The sequence below is a fragment of the Epinephelus moara genome, chromosome 21 (genome assembly GCF_006386435.1).
Source record: "Epinephelus moara isolate mb chromosome 21, YSFRI_EMoa_1.0, whole genome shotgun sequence".
Lineage (NCBI taxonomy): Eukaryota > Metazoa > Chordata > Actinopteri > Perciformes > Serranidae > Epinephelus > Epinephelus moara.
Window position 1 is genome coordinate 27,962,795 of NC_065526.1, and position 21,807 is coordinate 27,984,601.

At 41.4% G+C, this 21,807-nt stretch overlaps 1 protein-coding gene and 1 long non-coding RNA gene across 4 annotated transcripts in view; both read left to right on the plus strand.

The window, feature by feature from the left end:
* The window catches only part of LOC126382509 (zinc finger E-box-binding homeobox 1-like), a 76,338-nt gene extending 61,274 nt beyond the window's left edge, over positions 1 to 15,064 (plus strand). For 2 of the 3 annotated variants that reach the window (XM_050032408.1, XM_050032409.1), the window contains exons 3-8: positions 2,529 to 2,669; positions 2,877 to 3,079; positions 3,777 to 3,903; positions 7,476 to 9,283; positions 9,518 to 9,701; positions 11,147 to 15,064. In XM_050032408.1, coding sequence (XP_049888365.1) covers positions 2,529 to 2,669; positions 2,877 to 3,079; positions 3,777 to 3,903; positions 7,476 to 9,283; positions 9,518 to 9,701; positions 11,147 to 11,823 — 3,140 coding nt within the window. In that variant the 3' untranslated portion in view covers positions 11,824 to 15,064. Of the gene's footprint in view, positions 1 to 2,528; positions 2,670 to 2,876; positions 3,080 to 3,776; positions 3,904 to 5,028; positions 6,699 to 7,475; positions 9,284 to 9,517; positions 9,702 to 11,146 lie in introns of those variants that run through there. The other variant, XM_050032410.1, reaches the window with a different exon arrangement.
* Positions 15,065 to 21,593: 6,529 nt separating this feature from the next.
* The window catches only part of LOC126382518 (uncharacterized), a 78,801-nt gene continuing 78,587 nt past the window's right edge, over positions 21,594 to 21,807 (plus strand). Inside the window, exon 1 of the long non-coding RNA XR_007569067.1 lies at positions 21,594 to 21,793. This is a non-coding gene — a long non-coding RNA (uncharacterized LOC126382518). The remainder of the gene's footprint in view (positions 21,794 to 21,807) is intronic.

Genomic DNA, 21,807 nt, shown 5'->3' on the forward strand with positions numbered 1-21,807 from the left:
CCTTGGTTCTTGCCTTACTTGCCTTTAAACCTGAGAGGTGGGGTGTTGAATAAAAGATGCTATCTAGTTGTATCATGGGAAATGTATGTTTTTGGAGCTATGTTCCCGCATAGATCTGTGCACATATGCGAGTCGACCGGACGTCTTTTCATTTCTATTAGAACCTCTGTGATCTCCAATGTGTTTCAAAACTCCTTCAGTTTTTTTTTCCAGTCCAGAATTTGCCTCGAGTACACTGAAAAAACTGAACTCCTGCGGTAGATTTCGGACGTACCATATGCACTGTGCCACAGGAAGTTAGCATAAAACAAATCAGCTGACAGATTGCTGAATGTTTAGCTCTGATTATACATTTTTTCTTAATGAAAAGTTCAACGGCATATTTAGCTAGCTAACACTGGTAGCATGCTAGCTGTGTAACATAGAGAGAATGCATAGTGGGTCAAACGTCTTTTAACAGCATATTTGACAAAACTGGCTACACACCCGACAGGCCAACCTCCTCACTTCTTTGTTGCCACACATTAGTGGTACTTTTTTGTCTGTGTACTGCTCCATGTGCATATTGCACAAGATTGGACAGCAAAATTAACAAATAAATAAACAAAAGTTACTTTTTCTGCCATTTCTGCAGTAACGTTTTTATTCATCAGTAAAGAGATGCATTTCCTTGCGTTGAACACTAGGGGCACACTCCGTAAACTATACGGAAATACAGACTCAAAACAAAACTGCGTGGAAACGAGACATACGTATCAAGATGTCTCAGCCTTTGCTGCCTTGATTTTGCCCACTGTTTGAAAAATCTGTCCCTAATCTGTAGTACTAAGTTGCTTTAATACAGGCATTAACCCTTTATAGACTGTTTATCTACCATTGTGTCAACTAAAATCTTAAAGTTGATATCAGAGTAGGGCTATCCAGTTAAACTGTAATCTTGTATGGACGTACAAAATAAGAGACACACTAAGAATGCTTCACAGTCTTTAGTCTTACAGCTGCAGTTTATTTTCAGAATAAAGCCTGTGATCCTACACTGACATTTTCTTTTTTTTTTTTTCTTTTTTCTCTTCGGCCACTTTGACCTTTCTTATTTATCTGTTGCTTGTATCAGTGATTAAACGCAAGCCATCGCTGATCTTGATATGATCAATTTTACACATTGATTGTACAAAAGGTAAATGTGATAAAAGCCTGCCCTCCCTCTCTGCTCTGTAAACATCCAAATATCACTGTAATGTCATGGCAAGTAATAACAGCCTGTATGCCAAACGTGTTTGTGTCTTATTGCGCACAGTCGCTGTTGAAAAAGCTCAGACATTAAGCTTGTGGTTGGTGATAACACTTTTATATGAGTTTGCGACCTTATGCGTTCATGTCAGTGAGAGTGTGAGAGTCTCTTACTTGAGCTTAATTTAAATACTGTGTTTAATGAGAGGAAGTATTGGGTGAAAACTGACTGTGTCATACTGCTGTTTCACTTTCCTCCTCACTGTCACATTAGAATGAAGTCCAGCCGTCTAATAAGGCTCCTTATAGTTACAGGAAAACACATGCAGTTTCTATTACAGCAGCCAGCTGTTCCATGTGAACTCAGACATCATCAGGAGAGTTCACCCGATCAGATAAGCTGACTGTCGCTGTATACAAGTTATAAATTGAAGTTGGTTTTTATCTCTGCTTTTTGGAAAGAAAACATTACAGTATCAGCAGGATGGAAGGTTTCTCAGTGAATATCAGAGAGGTCATGGCTCTCTGCACAGTGCAGCTATTACATGACCAGCAGTTTTGGAATTTTTCTTTTAACCTTAGCCTACTAAGTAATTTTGCACTTGAAAAGGTCAGGGGAACAAGCTGTGGTTTTAGTGGGATATTTCCTTGTGTTGTTTTGAAATCGTTTGCACTTGGTTTTGTACAAAAATGGGGTCGAGACAAGTCACAACAGCTGAATCATTGGAGTGGTTTTAGTTGATGTTCCTTTCACCTGTCTCATCTTTGAATCGGAGAAAGTTCAGTGACTACTTGTGCCCTTAAGATGAGTTTTGGCTTCTCTTGTACGAGTTTTAAAATCGACTCCTGAATCTAAATGTTTACTCTGTTCTTGTGACTTCATCCATATTTTCTCACAGCTCCATGATGATGATATTATAAACAATACTTTTATAACATGGACAATATGGTAGGTGGAATTTAAAAAAATAACATTAGAAACCGTTCCTCAGAGCCAAGGTCCAAAAATGTTATTCTGAAGTGTTTTAGAAATTTGTGCTCTCCAGGCTTTGATTTTACAAATATAAATAGGTTTAATAGAGGACGAACCCATCAAATGGAATTATTAAGAATCCCTGTGGCGCTCTCTAGTGGTGCTGCTGTGAAACAACATCATATTCAGCTGCTGATTCAGTCTGTGCAACACAGACAGTTTTGTAAATATCTACAGCATCAGTTAGATGGATATTTTTCATCACTGATCAATAAGTCCATCAACCCGCTTAGATCTGAAACCTTGTTTGTGTGTGTGTTTTTAGTGAAGGAGGAGTGCGTTTCAGAAGAGGAAGAGGATACTCTAGTGGATGAGATTCTCCAGCAGGGAGACACCGCCGTCATCTATCCTGAAGCCCCTGAGGATGAGCAGAGTCCGGCAGAGACCGGAGGCGCTGATGAAAACGGTAACATTTATACACCAACTCACAGCAATACTGTGAGAGATGTAAACCTGTAATAAAACTAGTGATTCCAGGCTGGTGTGGTGGCAACAACACAAAATACACTCTGCCTATCATTATATGGGACAGTCAGGCACTACAAGTGAGTAAGTCGGATGAAAGATGGTAGAATTTAAGCATCGTCCTCCATGTACCTCCCCCCTGTCACAGGCACACCAGACTCCTTCTCCCAGTTGCACACTTGCCCCTACTGCTCCCGGGGCTACAAGCGCAACGCCTCGCTTAAGGAGCACATCAAGTATCGCCACGAGACCAGCGAGGACAACTACAGCTGCTCGCACTGCAGCTACACCTTCACCTACCGCTCGCAGCTGGAGAGGCACATGAGCCACCACAGGGGCACCAGGGAGCAGGTAACATCAGAGCCTCTGTGACAGGTTGTAAACTGTGGGCTGGTGTGGGATGTGTCAAGCACAGGGTCAAATCATTCCTGATGAAGCAGTGACCATAACTGTTTTACAGAACTTTTGTGTCTCAAATATTAAAGAAATATTACAATATCAAAAAAGATAGATCGTTTCAAGGCTTGAAAAGTCTTACTATATTGAGTTTGTGTAATTTAAGTCTAATATTATGGTTTGTTTTTTGTATTTGATGTTAATTCAGATTACGGCAGACCAGCAGTCTACAATTAGTTGTGTTTAACCTGAAGTGGGTTTTTGTTTTTGTAAGTGCTGGTCACCTGACAAATTCATCGACTTCTGGGTCTGCTTTCATGCACTGTGATTTATTATCCATTCAAAATCAACATGCAGCTTTGCAATCTGCAGATTCAGTCATAAACTAAAACCTCTGCATAGATAATCAATGTTCCTTTTAACCCTTTGACCTACAGTAAAATGGGAAAAAATGGAAATCTTTACTTTGTTTTTTTAAAAAGGTCAAAGCTTTATATTTGATACTTGGCTTCCATGAATACTGAACAGCTCATGCTAGCAATAGAAAAACTAACACCTCTTACTTATTTGTGTTTATGGCCACATTATTCTGCAGCTTCTCGTCACCTTCCTCATTGTTCATTCTTTCCTTGTATTTCTTTGTCTGTCTCAGCGTCACGTTTCCCAGTCCACAGTTGGATCAGCAGCAACAGGTGGGACCCGCAAGTTCAAGTGTACCGAATGTTCCAAGGCCTTCAAATACAAGCACCACCTGAAGGAGCACCTGCGCATTCACAGCGGTGAGCTGTTGCCGTGACAACCGCTGCTCTCACTCATTCACTCACACACACACACACAGACCACACCCTGGTAGTCCAATCTTTTGTTCAAAACCCCAGGCCACTCCTGTTTTGTAGCGCTTATTTAATATCTGTAATCACTGTGTGTGCAGGTGATTTATAGTCATCATCAAATCTACACACTCATCATAAGCTCATTATGGCTCTGCTTGTTTTGGCATGAGAATTTTAATCATTTAATCAAATCATTCTGCTCTGTTATGTAAGGTTTTCCAAAATATTGTGGGCTCTGGGGCGGCACAGTGGTGTGGTGGTTAGCACTGTTGCCTCACAGCAAGAGGGTTCCCGGTTTGATCCCAGGCGTGGGAGCCCTGCTGTGTGGTTTTGCATGTTCTCCCCGTGTCAGCGTGGGTTCTCTCTGGTCCAAAGACATGCAGATTGGGGCTAGGTTAATTGGTGACTCTAAATGTGAATGTGAGCGTGAATGGTTGTCTGTCTCTATGTGTCAGCCCTGTGATAGTCTGGCGACCTGTCCAGGGTGTACCCTGCCTCTCGCCCAATGTCAGCTGGGATAGGTACCAGCCTCCCCGCGACCCTCACGAGGATAAGCGGTTAGAAAATGGATGGGTGGATGGATTTTGGGCTCTTTGGTTAATTTTGAATTTAAGTTGTCTTTTAAAATACAAAATAAGGGATGACTGGCGACTGAATTTCACTGAAAATGGCAACTATGGCTCAGGTATGGGTTAAAATATTTTAATACTAGAGTACAACACCTGAGTTTTGGTATATGATCACAATACAAAACATATTTCGATACTTTATTTCGAGAAGTATAGTAGAATTCTACTAATCACATTTTTTTTCATTTCATAAAAAAAGCCATAAGAAGAAGTTCTTAAATGATAAATTGTACAAACGCAAACATTAGTACAAGATCTTAACAAGGCCTATTTTGATTAAAATCTGGAACTATGTAATCAAAGACTGAATTGAAAACAGAACTTTTCTCCCCCTACTGTTGAGTGGTGTTATTGTCAGAACAGCTGATGGTCCCATTCACACAGTTGAGAAGTCGTTCTTCCGACTTTGATATGTTGATGAGCTTTTAAGTCGTTACGTGGAAACAATATATATGCTACAAAGAGGATGTTTTTTTACTGCTCAGAGCATTTAAACAACACTTAAGTAGCTTTTTCTGCACCAGTACGTTTCCTGAAATCACTAAAGTATTGCTTTATCTGACTTGTTATTGCAGTTATAGCTAATAACTACATTTTGTAACCAATCTAGGTCATTCTTCTTGGACAGCAGCTAACGGTTTACACCCTAATACCATACAAATTACGTGTTAGCACAAACTGATATGCAATAATGTGAACTCACCATCAACAAACATTTACTCTGTTTATTGTGTTTCTGCATTCATGACGTCATAGCCAGCAGGTCTTGTACCAAAATTTTTACCACCTTTCTCAGCTGTTACAGTCCATGCATTCATGTGGTGTCAGAATAATCGTAAAAATGAGTTCCCCACTGGGAAAATTCACATGAATGCCCCCTCAAGTACAGTGTACATGTACAGTTCAGTGGTACACGACTTGCCGAGTAGATGTCATATCACGCAGAAACATGGCTGACAAAAGTAATTGCATGGTTGATGTGAAACTTTTATTAATGGCAATTAAATTTATATAGCACATTTCATTACATGTAAACTCAAAGTGCTGTACACACACACACCAACATTAATTAACCACAGGCCTGGGAGAATAGTTCACGTATTACATATTACTTTGTGCTAATATGTAGCTTGTAATATGGTATTATGTTGTGACTGTTAGTAATTGTCCATGTAGCGTGACCTAGACCAGTTAGAAAAGTTATATATTAACACCAACGCTGATAGCAAGGATTAAGACACATTTCAGTGGTTGTAGGGAATGTTATGGTGCAGCAGTAAGTGTGGGACATTTCAAACTGTTTCACCATGCTTTGATAACAACATGAATCTTCACCGGGACGTTAAACGCTCTGAGTAATGAAACACAACACATCTTCTATGTAGCGTTCATGTTGTTCATGTTGTCTTTGACTTGTCTACAAAGTCAAAAGAACGACTTCCCAACAGGGGAAATGGGAACATCCGAGGATCACGTGAATGCAGCAGCTCTATAGTTGTTGTTCCGACCTGAGGGGGCGTTCCCGTGAATCTCTCCAGTGGGAAACTCATATTTCCGATTGTTCCGACACCACATGAATGCGACAGCAGGTAACCGCATGGACGTAGCGGCTGCTACCGAAAAGTTGTGTGTTTCTGTTTGTGTTGCTCGTTTTTAGACCGTAAAGTCTAGGCACACAGCTGCCATGATCTCATAGGAGGCACCACTGCATGCAACCACCTCGTGTTTGACTGCCGGCAGATCCACCGGTCTACCTGCGGAGAGCGTCACATCACCGGGATCAGGTTTGGCTTCTGTCCCAGGAGGGAGACACCAGAGGCGGCGGCGGCGGCGGCTGGGGGGAAGCGAGCAGGGCTGCACGCTAAGCTAAAGGCTGCGCCGCATTAACTACCGCTCCCACCACCCTCCTCTCAATCACACGGTCTCTTTGCAACACGATGGACGCGCTGAGACTGAGGTTAACATCGCAGCGAAACACAAAGAAATGCATCCTGATCGTGACCCAGACAAGGCGGGACCGTGATATTCCCGACGCTGCCGTGAAACTAGCGGGCCGCTTGCTGCACCGTGTGCACAGGACAACTGATGCCTGCAAGACGGGAGTCCTACTTTGTGTGTATACAAACAGTGCTCGGTGCATGGGCATCGGGATTTTGTTGTGTTGTTGACTTGTGCAGCAGTATATTGTCAAGAAAAGTTTTGTTTTCACTTGGTTGTCGCGTTGCGTTTTCCTCAGAGCATTGCAGCAACCTCAGTTTACACAGTTAATGCGGTTGTGCAGCCATTTCCGCCGCTGGGGAAAGTTACCTGGGCAAACAAAAGCGCTATCCTCTCTCTGCCTTTGTGCTGTATTTTCCCGGCAGATGGTACCCAATCCCAGACAGAATTGCATTGGAAAATTGAGGCTTACAGGGAACCAATCTAAACATTAAATACTGTAGCTGTCACACCGTGCAATCAACATTTAGTTCATAATTTTAAGTAAAAGCAAAACATTTTTCCACTTAAACAAGACAGAAAATCTGACCAGACACTTAAAGGTCCAGTGTGTAGGATTTAGAGACATCTACTGGCAGAAATAATATGTTATTCTTATATTTTCATTAGTTTATAATCTCTTGAAAATAACAGTCATTATGTTTTCATTACCTTAGATTAAGTTTACCTATACACTTTAAGAGATATTTGGTACTTAATTAGTTTGTCATACTCTGTGCTACAGACACATTTTTTGTCAGTATCAAAAAAGGTTCCATACCCATTCCCACTGACAACTTCAACTTACAAAGAAGAGAAGTCAGAAACATTTTTAATTAAGCCTATCCTAATTGAAGATGTGATTGAACTGCCCCTTTAACACTTTGTTTTTCCTCTGTGTCCCCCTCTTAGGTGAGAAACCGTATGAATGCTCAAACTGCAAGAAGCGATTCTCCCACTCAGGCTCCTACAGCTCCCACATCAGCAGTAAGAAGTGCGTGGGTGCAGCACCCCCCAATGGCGTCCCTCCAACGTCGATCAAACCCCCACCTACCACCCAGACCACGCCGGTCGTAATTGCTCCCGCCCGCGTGGTCCTTAAAGAGAAGACTGAAAGCAAGCCCCTCCAGGAGCAGCTCCCCGTCACCCAGATCAAATCTGAACCTGTGGAATACGAGTGCAAGCCTGCGATGGCGGCAACGGCAACATCAGCCGGTGCCAACGGAGTGGTCAACGGAGGCACGGCACAGCCAGCTGTTGTTCCAGCTGCGACCCTGCCCCAGGGTGTGGCTATGGTCGTACCAACAGTCGGCCTCATGTCACCCATCAGCATCAACTTGAATGACTTGCAGAACGTGCTTAAAGTGGCGATGGACGGAAACGTGCTCCGGCAGGTGCTGGGTACAGCTAATGGGGTGGTGACGCAGGGGAAGCAGGGAATTGTAGTCCAGCAGCCCCAGCAGCAGATCATCAGCCTTCCCGCCTTTGTGGACCACGACGGCACCACAAAGATCATCATCAACTACAGCATTAGCCCTGCAGCTGCCACCACTGCCACCACCCAGCCTGCACCACTTGTTGCCAAAAACAATCCAGCTCCCCCTCCCACTGTCACCACTGCTGCAGCCCCCACCCCCACCAAGACAGATAAACCCCTGACCCCAGAGGTGGCTGACCTCTCTATTGTAAAGACAGAGCCAGAATCAGTGGCCATCACAGACATGGAGACAGAGGCAGCCACGCAGACAGAAATGGAAACTGTTAGAACTCCAGTCGCCCAAACAGCTCAGATGCCAAAAGTCAGCAGCACCAGTACGTGTTTACTATGCGATGACTGTCCCGACAACCTGGAGGCGTTACACCTCCTCCAGCACCGCAAAGCAGCCAATGGGGAGGCTGTTGACTCCGCCGCTTTAGACCCCTCCTTCGCTGCCCTGCTAAGCGAGGCGGGGGTGACGCTGGAAGAGCCACCTGTGGACGACCTCCTCTCACTCCTCAAGACTTACTTTGCCTCCAATGCCAACCCCAGCGAGGAAGAGCTGGCAAAGATCTCAGAGTCTGTCAGTATTCCAGTGGATGTGGTCAGAAAGTGGTTTGCCAAGATGAACTCTGGGAAAAATGTGGGCAAATGCGGCAGCGCTGCTACTGCAGTTTCCAAAAAGACTGAAACTACAAAGTCCAGTTCAGAGGACGTGTCGAATCAGAACGGAGATGCAGAGGAAGACAGCTCCCAGGAAACATCACACAAAGCCTCATCAGAATCTGGCAGCACTTCCCCGTCAGACTCTTCATCACTCGGCGTCAGCACCGGGGACCTCGTCATCGTGAAAAGCGAGCCAGAGGACCCAGATGCTCCAGACTCCCAGGCCGAGCCGCTTGACCTCTCCCTTCCTAAAGACATAGCAGCGGCGTTGGCAAGGACCACGCCTCCTGCCAAGCAGCAGGAGCAGCCCCTGAACCTGACCTGCCTGAGGAAGGAGCAGCTGGGGGGTCGAACCATCTACGTCACCACGCCTCAGACCGGAAGACCTGTCAACATCGTAACTGCTGCACAGCTGCCCACATTGGTGGCCATCGCTGGTCAGGGCACGGTGGGCTGTCTGGGTGCCCTCAACACCTCAACGAAGCGCACCATCCTCATCCCCCAGCTCACCTACACCTACGCCACTACAGCCGGCAACGCCACTGGAGCAAAGACTGTCGTACTGAACGGCCATAAGGTTGGTAGTGCTAAACATTAAGATTGCCAGAATATATTTTCTCCATTTTGATTTCTCTTATGTGTTCTACCACTACTCTGACCACAGAGCAGCTCAACAACTCCATCAAAGGAACACATTAACATTCACCATCAAGACCTCTCAGAAAGCGATCACTGCCTGATGATTGCCTCCGCCTGACGCGTAGCATTAAACTGTTTTACCACATTGATAAATGTCTTTCACTCCCATTAGCAACAGGAGAAGAGGCCGGACAGCAGCTCCGACGGCGTCTCCACAGTGGAGGAGCAGAACGACTCCGACTCAGCCGCACTGATGAAGAAGCGACGGCTGGAAAACGGTGTCTACCCCTGTGACCTTTGCTCCAAAGTCTTCCAGAAGGGCAGCTCCCTGCTCAGGCACAAATATGAACACACAGGTGTGCTCTACAAGTCAAAGCTGTGGCTTATAATTTAAATAAGTCTAATTTATTTTATTCAGCAGGGTTTCAGATTTCCTTTTTTGCTAAAAGGTAGGTCTAGTTCTCAAGGCCATGACTTTACAAATGACATCATCTCTTATTAAATGTGTTATACGTAGTGTGAGTGTAACTTTTATGGGACAGCTGGCCTGTAAATGCACCAGCTCAGAAAGAGTTGACATCAGTATCTATAAAGATGAGACTCTTGAGGTGAATTAAGTGGATATTTTCCCTGAAGCTCCAAATGGTATCGCACTGAATGTGGTTTTATTAAGGTCTGTTAGTAGTTAGCTGTGTGCTGCACTACTGTGCACTGGTGTGATGGTTCAGCCCTGACATCATCCACCTAAACACAAACAACAGACACAAATTCACAGGTACTGCCTGTTTATAGAGTCATCAGGGGCATTTTTTTTTTAATGTACCGATGAGTCAGCAATTACTTTGCCAGACGAGATTTCGAAATTTACAAACTTTAAAACAACTTTGTATACCTGTTTTCAACTGAGTAAAGATGGAGACTGGTGCTTTCAGGGAGTAACTGGAAATCATTTCATTATTATTTTCATCATTTGATTTTATTTCAAAGGCATAGTTAGTTACCTTAGAGCAGTGGCTCCAACTTTTTTGACTTAAAGCTCTTAAACCCCTGTCACTTATTTTATATATAAGTAATGCTAAATATCGATTAGTAATTAGTTTGGCCTTTGAAATGTCTGAAAATTGTGTAAAATGCTCGTCACAATTTCCCCAAGAGCCTCAGAGGATGATATGAAATGAATTATTTCATATGGCCATCATCCCAAAACCAGAAGATTACAGTTTATTGTCACTTAAAACAAAGAAAAGCAGTAAATCGTCGTAATTTTAAGCTAGAGCTAGGCAATTCTTGGCATTTCTGCTTGAAAAATTACTTAAGGGATTGATTTATTATCGAAATAGTTGCCAGTTAAATTTCTGTCAGTCAACTAAGTCATTGTTTCACCTTTAAAAACACTCAAATAATGTGTAGGGGAAAAGAAAAGACGACTAAAGTGAAGTCTTAATAAATTTGAGCTTATCCTATCAGTCATTTATTGGACATCATTCCCAGGATGTCAGATACCAACGCTTTGGGTTGGTGGTTTGATCTGACTCCCAGCCCAAAGCATCTGTATATGACGACCTGGGAAGAAGGCAGTTATCATTTTTAAGAATTACATTCAGCACAGTTAAATACATACATTTAACAAAATGAACATTTTTAGGTACTTGCACTTCACTTCAGTATTTCAGAAATCTTTAATAACACCTTTCCTCCCCTACAATTATCAGTTGTAGTTATTATTCTGCTACTTAAATCGGACTGCGTCAGTTGAGTTTGTGTTATTTCCCTGTCTGACTCTTTGTTTTATCATCTTCAGGAAAACGGCCCCATGAGTGCAGCATCTGCAAGAAGGCCTTTAAACACAAACATCACCTGATCGAACACTCGAGGCTGCACTCCGGTGAGAAACCCTACCAGTGTGATAAATGTGGCAAGCGTTTCTCTCACTCTGGTTCATACTCCCAGCACATGAACCACCGCTACTCCTACTGCAAGAAGGACGGGTTGAGCCCTAGCTCTGGCTCAGGGCCACGCAGGGCTCAGTCGGAGCTCGGCAGCCCCGGCGCTGGCCCGCAGTCGGACAGTCGGACCACGACCCCGCGCTCTCAACTGGACTCAGACGAGAGGGAGAGCGAAGAAGAGGACGATGAGGCCATGTGCATGGACGACATCCGGGTCGTGCAGGTGGACGATGGCGAGTGCGAGATCTACGAAGGTAACTTTGAGGATGACGATGAGGAAGACATGACAGGGGAGGAAGAGGCAGACGGAGACAAGGTGGAAGACGAGTTCGCTTGTGATGTGGTGGAGGTGGAGCTGGGGGATGATCACATGCAAGAAGAAGAGATGGAGGAACCACCTGAAGACAAGGAGGAAGCAGCAAGTGCGCGTGCAGAGGAAATGGCAGACTGTGAAGCAAATACGGACAAAAGCATCAGGGAGGGGTCAGAGGGCGCTGAACCCACAGAGGACATGGTGACAAACGCCAAATAAAGGATGGAAAATCTCTTCGGGACAGCTCAAATGCCTCGGTCAATGAAGTCAAGTCAATTAAGACAAAACCGCAGAGAAGTGAAGAAAGTTCGGCGGTTGCCTGATCTTAACGGTCCACTACTGTGTACAAAAACCCAGGTGTGCCTGAACTTGAAAAAAGAAAAAAAAACAAAACAGTGACTTTTTTTTCTTGTGGAAATGAAATATCAGTGTTAAAAATTGTTTATAGAAGTACAGATTTTAAAGCAGAACTCACCCATCGACTTGTTAGACTTGTTACTGAGACATACTAGGTTGTTTTATTGTTTGTTTTAATTTGGTCAGTGTTACTAATCCTGTTCTTGTTTGAAACATTTTAACCTGTAAAGATGATAAAGATTTCTATACCTTTTTATTGCCAATGAAGTTTCCTAAATCAGTATTTTATTGAGTTCTACGAACAAAAACCTCTGCACTACAGTATTCCTGGTTTACCTATGGATACATGCCTCATGCATTGTATGCCCTTCAGTGTTATAATACCTACACTAGCTAGCGAGATGTTGTTCGTGTTAGTGTTAGTCTTTGCTAGCTAGCATTACTTTTGTTTTCAGTTTGACTGTTAGCCTTAAGGAAAACAAAGTATTCTTGGGGAGGGTTGTGGGCGGGAAGGGGAGTCCGGGATGAGATGGTGGCTTCTGTACGCCATAACCAAATTTGTCCTATCAGGGAAGGTGGAGTCACAACCTTAAAGCCAGCATCAGGCGCCAATGTTTCGCAACCCGGCGTAGCCTGTATGGGTGGAGTCTCCAGGTGAAGATGCAAAAGCAGACTCCACCTCGCCCGGCTCAGCTGTGGATCCAAAAACACGTGCGCCCATTCTTACTAAGCTTCTCCTTATTTTGGTCGACTTTAGTTCCGAGTCAGTGTTTCAGTGTTATTAGCTTATATATATATATGAAGTCATACTGTACGTGAAGGAACAGGGCTGTTCCCTGCTCCACCCCAATGCCTCCAGCCTTATGCAAGACCTGTGTGCTGTTAAAAGTGCCATTGAACAGTGTTCTCATTTCTTCTTCACACATGTAGCCAGTATTATGTCCCTCTGTTACTTACACAAGACCCATATTGACTAATGCTTGTCCACTTGCACAGTACAGCTAATTTGTCACAATAACTGAAAGAAACTTCCCATCAAATAAAACTTCAAGGCCTATAGAATGATTTAAACCACACATGAAAGCTGGGAAACACAGTATTATCTAATCTGATGACTATTTTTCCACTCATTGATTATTTAGTCTGTTACATAACAGAAAATAGTAAAGATGGCCTGTTATAATTTCCCAGAGCCCACGATCACGCCCTCAGCTGAACAGCTATCTCACACTCAAAGACATTCAGTCCAAAATTATATATAAAAAAAGAAAAGCGGCAAATAAAATTAATGTTTGGCAAATTTATTATCAGTTATCGAAAAAGCTGCAGCTTATTTTGCTGCTCTACAAAGTATATCTTTTAAAAAATATATGCTTCTGGTCCTGACACCTATTGTTGCATATTTTTGACTTTTAAAGACATTAACATTTGCTATTGAGGAATAGTTTTCAGTTATGGCCTTCCTCACAGTCCTAGTTGCTCAATAGTGCCCAAAATATTCAAATAGTTAAAACATTTTAGTTTAAAAGTAAAGTGCTTTGAGGCAGAGAAATGTGCGAGAACCACTGACGAATATATACGGTACTAGAGGTGCAACGATTAAGCGATCTAGCGATAGTTAAATTTATCGGCAGCTACTTTAATTATCGACAAAAAATTACTTCCAAGAGAAAAAAGTCAAAATTAAAAGTGAATATTTTCTGGATTCATTACTCATCTACGACATTCAACCTTTGGTTAAAGACAAAATAAGACATTTGAGGACGTCATCTTGGGCTTTGGTAAAAAAATGTTGATCAGTGTTTCCCATTTTCTGACATTTTATAGATTAAACAACTGATTAATTAATTGAGAATATAATCAACAATGAAAATAATCGTTAGTTGCAGTCCTAGTCCAGACTGAGCCTACCTGTGGATGTGAAATGCCTTGTTAAGTTGTGATAATCACTTTCCCACTGTTGTTTCTAAAATTGGAGTCAGCATGTTTGACTTCATGTCACAAGTCCGAGTTTTAAAAATGTTTACATAAGTGCGAAAAACAGAAAATGTTCTGTTAAGGCACAATGAAATATAATAATAATATTCAATGCTAAAAAATGCAGGGAATATTATCCAGCTCCAGTTTGACGCTCTGCTCCACCTGGGTGGCTCTGGAAGAAATGAAAATACACAAAATCAGTCGATTTTAAGGAAAATGGAGACAGAAGGATTTTACAGTAAATTTAGCCAAACTTGTGCACTTGTTATCAGTTTATAAAAAAAAATAAGGAAAAATTGTGGCAAGCTGTCCCGCACTTCAGGTAACAAACGTTAGTGAATGTGGTCTCTATCAAAGTGTTTTCAGTTGGTTTTACCGAACAGTGTTTATGATATTAGTCTGTACTATTTTTGTTTTGGTTTTTAATGTGTGTCCTCTGTATGTTTTTTCAACAATGGCAGTATTAGAACCCTTTTCACAGATTAAAAAAAATGTACCTGTTTAGTTTTTAGAAGACTTTTTTATATTTATGTGTCTTATTTTTATATTTTCTTTAATGGTTATTTATTACACATTGTAGTGTACATTACTGTAGTTTGAATTGATACAATAATATATTTTAGTATGAAAAATAATCTCAAGACAAACAAAAAAAAACTACAACCAACAACCCAAAATGTGGTTCTGGGAGCTGACGTTTGTTTAACAAAAAAAAACCCATAAAAAGATAAAACATGTATTCTGTAAACATGACTTCTGTTTTAAGCTAGAAAAAAAGAAAAAAGACAGGAATGAAGTGAGAAATAGAAACTGTTACATGTGCATCCGCTCTTTGCGTCGTTATGAAGCTACTGAATTCTAAAACTCTGTGATTTTAAAAGCATGAGTCGTCGCCGTTTTAACGAAGGATCTTGTTATGAAGCCTCCCTTTTTATTTCGAAGCCAAATTTAGAATCGTTCCGCCACCCTGTTTTCTGTTCTGTGCCAACTTGTTCCATTGTACTGTCGAAGGCTGCATATCGTTTGTTCTGTCCTCACCCTTTGTAAATCCACTGTCTTTTTGTATTGTTTTTATTTTAGTTTTGCTCCATTTTTATGACTCCCCATCACAATAAAATATAAGACAACATTTGTGAGTTGCTGGTTTTACTTCTCAAGTTTCTGCTTTATCACCTGCAATGTTTCATGCAAAGATAGAAGAACATTTACAGTCACTCGTCCCTAGAAATCCAGTGAATTGATGCTCTAAAGGTGGCACATAGTTATCTAGACAATTACATGATAAATTCAAGCAGAAAAGGCACAAATTGTTGCTTTAAAAAATTACGAGAATCCAGGAAGTGCATGTTCAATGCTAAAAAATTTCTCGAGGAGGACCACAAAACCCTCCGTTTCATGTGTCCCTCCCCAAAACTGAAACGAAACCTACTCTCTTGGTTGAAGGCAAAACTACCCAGGTCATAGGGGTCGACTTGGTAAGATACTGGAGTGACAGTATCTTAGCACTTTGGCAAACTTTAAATATTGTATTTAAGAAGTAGGCCTATGCATTGGCGTGATCTTAGCTTTATAAATATACACTGAACAGAAAATGGCCTGACAGTGATCACCATTCAGAGCCTGGACTTCACTGCTTCATACAACAGAGAAGGTCACACTAATCTATTGTGTTATATGAAAAAGCAGACAAACTGCACACTATTACTTGTTTACAAATGTATCTGACTAAAACGTCCAAAGTATATCCAACCTGTGGTCATTCCCAGGTCAGGGTCATGACACAGTGTTGGTATCTGAGGATGTGAGACTCAGAATAGGTCGGTACATCAAATCCCTTTTCAAATTAGGTTGGTAAATACTGAACTTGGGAATACTGTCTTTCAGTACTTTGCACTATATAAATGGAACAAACGTTAGAGGACATTGAAGGTACACAGTGCAGGATTTTTCCAAAAAACAACAACAAAACAATGTATAGATTCAGAAAACTAATCCCTCTCAGGCATCACCTATGACCCACTAGAAGTGTGTGGTGGGATATTTATCTGCAGAGACTCCACCCTCTGCTGGTACTTTCTGCTTCTCTTCTTTCTTTCTTTTGCTGTGTTCAGGACGTTCCTTGGCTCAGCACACAGAGGAGATCGGGGCTTTATAAAAAGGTAGTGACCAGGTTTCTTTAAGCAGCACGCATTCAAGAGGAAGCAAAAACAGAGAGGCAAAAAGCCAAGCAGACAAAGCTTGTTCCTTAACAAGTAAATCTGAGGTTGGCTTTCACTGTTTACTAACAGTACCTAACAATTCCTGCATACTGTACCTTTAAAAGCTTGAACGTTCAGCCCATAGGATGGTTTTGAATGTGTAATTTTGGATCTTGCAGGGATGTGTGCGATTGTTTCTGATGCTTGTGTGTCTTTTGTCTGGTCTATTTCACTTGCTATACTCAGGGGCTCACTTGCAAAAGAGATCTTGACTAGTGAGACTCCCTTTAATTAACATTATAATAATATATTTTTTTAAATGCAGAAAGGTCTGTTGCTTAGATGATAATACATAAAGTGGAATCAAGTTTGTTTTAATAAGCAGAAAATTTAAATGTACCAAAAACCGAGGAAGAGAGTTCTCATGAATTGGGGTTGTGTTTTGTATTTAAAGCAAAATGAAGATTTATCACCGGGTGGCGCTAGAAGACTACCCAACACACCTTTACAATGCCAGGAAGCGCTGAAGTCTGCAGACCACAATGCATAACGCAACTCTTATCATTAAATTAATTGAGTTATGAGCCATGGTTATTAATTTGTCCTCTGTGTGGTGAAGAGAAGAGAAGAAAAACTGAGCCACCTGAAAATAATAATTTGTAACAGCATGTTTGAGATCCAAGAGAATAAGAGTTACTTTTTCATTTGTGGAGTTAATGGAAGATCCTGATGTTCAGGTAATGAAAATGTACGCTTATAATGCACTTTCACCCAAAGCAAACTATTGCAGAGTAAGCAGAGTGCTGTCATGTGAATAGTTTGGATGAATATGGACTTAATAAAGTTCAAATAAATACTCATGATGCACCTGACGATGGTGTTTCGTTTGCTGTGGGCCAGCTGCTGTGTGTTCACTATGAGGGAAGTTAAGGCTTTTTTAAATTGGTGAGGCAAAAGAAAACACAACAGGTGATTTAACACAAACAGACATGACATAATATTCATGCAGTGAGACAAGCATTACATTAAGCAGAGGATCAGGGCCGGCCCCAGACTTTTTGGGGCCCAAAGCAGGATTTTGTGTGGGGGGCCACCCTCATTGTAACGTGTTCAAATGAATCCTCAGAGTGCTTGTTTTATAGGGGACAGGAAATTACTTACTTGGCCTACCTAAAATGTCAGTTTCACCTGTCACTGTGCCTATATTGGTTTTGTCACTATTTGATGGCAAAAATGACACAAAGTGTTGTCAGTTTTTGTTTAAGAAGGTCAAATTTTATTTTGCTACTGTCTTTTTTTCATTTTAAAAAGCCTTTCTAGCTCAGAGGGCCCCAAGCAATTGCTCCCAGCTGGCCATCAGTGCTGTTAGACGTCACTGGCCAGGGCATGTCTCTTGCCAACTTCAATTTGACATAGAATACTGATGACAGATGACATTGATATTTAGTTAGTTTATGTTGTATTGTTAAATAACCAAAATCCAACATCTTATGCCAAGGTCATCTTGACGTAGAATAACATTCAGCTGTAAGGTATGAAGAGGAAAACCCAATGTCTGCAAAACAACACAACATCCAACGTGACGCTCGAATGTCGTTAGACATTTAAAATATTGTCAACTCAGCTTTGCAGAGGACAGTAAAAGATGGGAGGCTGATGTGGTGCAGAGATGCATTTGTAGATGTGATACATGTTACTTGTTAGGAGAGGATATGGTCTTTTTTGCGTGCATGTCTGTGTACGTGGATGATGATGATGTAAATTTACTTCTACACGGAGGGAGCTTGTTCATGCTGATGCTGCCAGAGGCTCTTCTGTAACTGTAAGGACCAAGGGTTTGATGCCTTTAACATTAGGCGTGCTGGTTTGGTGAAAGTGTGAATAAAGATGCAGAACTGTGAATGAACTTAACTTCTTGTACCAGTAGGTGGCAGTGGAGGTCTGACCCGTGTGGCTGTCTGTCATGAGAGGTTTGTTCACTGCAGGTTTGTCCTGACAACAGTTTAGAAGAGGAAGTGCTCAAATATTTTAGAGCCTAATGGAATATCACTACAGGAGAGACTGATGTCCTTCAGTTAAAGTATGAAAGTGCTAAAATTAAATATACTGAAGGCTCCAATGATAAAACATTCATTTGTTTACACAGAGTGGTTCAATGTTACATTATATATGCACGGACCTTTTGTTAAAGTGGTTAGTGTTTGAGCAGCAGAAGTTGAGAAATGTATTTTAAAGTTGGTGATAAGTAATTGACCTATGGCTAAGTCCCGCCCTCAAACGCGATGAGCCAATCACAGTGCGTATAGCTATTCCCATTATACACTCAGAGATTCTCTGCCTGGATATCCATTGAAATGCATTACAGAAAGTCAGTTTCATTCGGTTTTATGAGCTTTGAGATTTGAAGTTTAAAATGGTCAAACGGTGTGCATGGGGTACATGCAACTCCCACACAAGGTATCCTGAGAGGCTGGGCGACGAGGTGTACTTTTTACACTTTAAACCACATCTCAACCGAGAAAAGTGTCTCCTTTGGATAAAGTTGTGCGGTAACATTAGACCACAACATCAACTCAACGTGAATAAGATTAACAACGATGTCTACATCTGTTCTAAGGTAAGTCAACATCGTGTTTGAGGCAACATATTGTTACTTTGCTGGAAAGAAATATAAAGTTATCTTTAACATCTCTAGCTAACGTTAGCTAAAGTTAGCCTAACGTTAGCTCCTAGCTGCGTTGTTCATCATGTCACCTTGTTTGCTGGGAGTTCATTAGCCTATTTTGTTCTAGTTTTTGTACTTTGGTGATCGTACATCATTGTTAGCTGTTGTCCATGGGGCTCTAGTTAAGCTAACGTTAACTTCTGGAGCTTAGCTTCATTAATTTATCTGTAATTGCAGAGATAACAAAGGTTGGCAAACGTTATGCTGAATGATTCATTGTAAATACTGTAGCACCAAACTAACGGAGAGACACTCTTGGTAAAGATGGTAAAAAGGCCGTTATCCTTTTCTCATATTCTGAGCCAAAAACCTTAACTTCAGTGGCACTTTAACTTGTTGTCTTTGATGGCGACGGCAACGAGATGTGGGTCACAAGCGTACACTGTGACCAGTAAATTTTGGCTTGTAATTTAAGCTTTTCATCGACCTTCTCAACAATAAAATGATTAATACATCCCTCCAATGCATAGTTTAGGCGCTTTTGGTTACTTCTCAATGACATCTGATTATGTCCCCAAAATCATCAATTCCCTCCTGCGAAATGCCGTGTACTGTGACACCTGCCATAGCGCCGGTCAGTGAATGTTGATAGTTTGTCTGAGTGACTGGAGCCATAGGTCAGTTGTGGTACTGGGCGGCACGGTGGTGTGGTGGTTAGCACTGTCGCCTCACAGCAAGAGGGTTCAGGTTCATGGTTCGATCCCGGGTGTGGGAGCCCTTCTGTGGGGAGTTTGCATGTTCTCCCCGTGTCAGCGTGGGTTTTCTCCGGGTACTCCGGCTTCCTCCCAGACATGCAGATTGGGGATAGGTTAATTGGTGACTCTAAATTAGCTATGGAGACATGTCTCATCAGATACGGTCTTGTTGCCTGGTTCGGCACTCTTTCCATTCAGAACAAATCGAAGATAGAGAAACTGATCAAATCTGCAATGAAGATGATTGGACAAAAAAAACTACTCTTCCCTTCAGACTGTATTCAAGAGAGTCACTGTAAATCAGGCTCAAAAAATCCTTAAAGACTCTTCTCACATCGTTCACTCTGAATATGAGTTGTTACCTTCGGGGAGACATTACAGAGCAAGCAAACATAAAACTAATCGCTATAAGCTCTCCTTCCTCCCAACGTCCATCACCCTTCTAAACAAAACAGTCACCTAAATTTTATTCTGGTCTTATATGTGCCTTGGTTTTATCTGGTTAGTATCTAATTTTTATCTTGTGCCTTGGTTTTATCTGGTTAGTATCTAATTTTTATCTTGATTTTATTCAGTTTCTTTTATCTTGCTGTTCTGTTTCTTCTTTATTGATTTTATATTATTGTAAACTTGTTTTAATCCGACTATTTATTTGCTGGTGGGATCTTTGATAGCACTTTAGCACTTTTCTTGTTGACTACTTATGGTGCTAATGATTCTTGATGTAATAGCATCATTTTGGTGCAATTCCCCGGGAAATGTGCAATACTGTGTAACACTGTGACATTGCGACTGCTGACCTTCCTTTTTTGTTATTATCTGACATTTTTGTGAGTCTGTTTAATTGTTATGTTGTTTGCAGCTTATGTAGCACGACTGTCTACAACAAATTTCCCGCAAGGGACAATAAAGTTTATCCTGATCCTGATCCTGAAATTGCCTGTAAGTGTGAATGTGAGCGTGAATGGTTGTCTGTCTCTATGTGTCAGCCCTGCGATAGTCTGGCGACCTGTCCAGGGTGTACCCTGCCTCTTGCCCAATGTCAGCTGGGATAGGCTCCAGCCCCCCCGCGACCCTCAAGAGGTTAGAAAATGGATGGATGGATGATGTGTCTGCTGTCCCCCAGTGTTAACAGTAGGGGGCGCCAAAGATGGCACATTTTAAAAACCTGCCTAAACTATACCTGACTTGAGTGAAAGGCATTTTTAATTGCTATATGCTGGGTTTATATATATGACTAAGTCCAATAACTACCATCAAGAAAATTATTGTTTACAACATGACAAACCGATGAAATTGCTAATAGTCGAGCCTTAACATTTTAGCTCATGTCAGACTGAAAGAATTTGTTCCTGATGAAGTTATGAATGCCACTGATGAAATCCTGAGGGCTAAAAATATTTAAAATCTAATAATTACTGAACTTCTTCCTATTTCTTAAGAAAGTTCACTCCTTCCTCATCCATTCATCCATTCATTCATTCATTCATTCATTCATTCAGAGCAAAAACACTAAGACGTTTGATTTTTTGGATGACACATTCTCATTGGTTCATATAGTTTGGGCACATGTAACTCCCTGCATAGCTCCACCTCACTTTAACTGTAATAGAGTTTTATTCAGCCAGAGAAACTGAAAACACCTTGTTTCTTCACTCTGAAATACATGTTTTAAAAGTTCATATGCAGTAGAGTATGTAATGCATGGTGAGTTATATTTTGAAATGCAGACTACACATTAAATTTATGCCTTTAAAGGTTCGGTGTGTGAGATTTAAGGGGATTTAGTGGCAAATAGCAGTGAGGATTGCAGATTGCAACTAGCTGAAACTTCTGATGAACTGATGAAGGCTGCATGGCCGAAATGAGTTGTGGGTAACGGACAGGAAACAAGACTCGACTCATTCAAAGGAGGGAAAACTGCCTCTTTAACACTCTTGTATCAGTTTCACATTTTCTCCATCAGCTTTGTTTGGTACCCTGAAATGAAGACAAGAAGAAAATACTTTGTTCATTCTTTAAAAAAAATCCTTTATTATGTAAATAAATTTGTTTGACCAGAATCTCAGTGATATAAAAGAGAATAATCAGTGATTTCCTGATTGATTATGATCATGATATCTAGTTTTAGAACACATAACAGAAACAGAACCTCATTTGTACATCTACAATAAATGATGATTGCTCTTGTAAGACACATGAAGTGAAGGAGAAACAGAGAAATATCAGTTGAGGTAAAGAAACATCA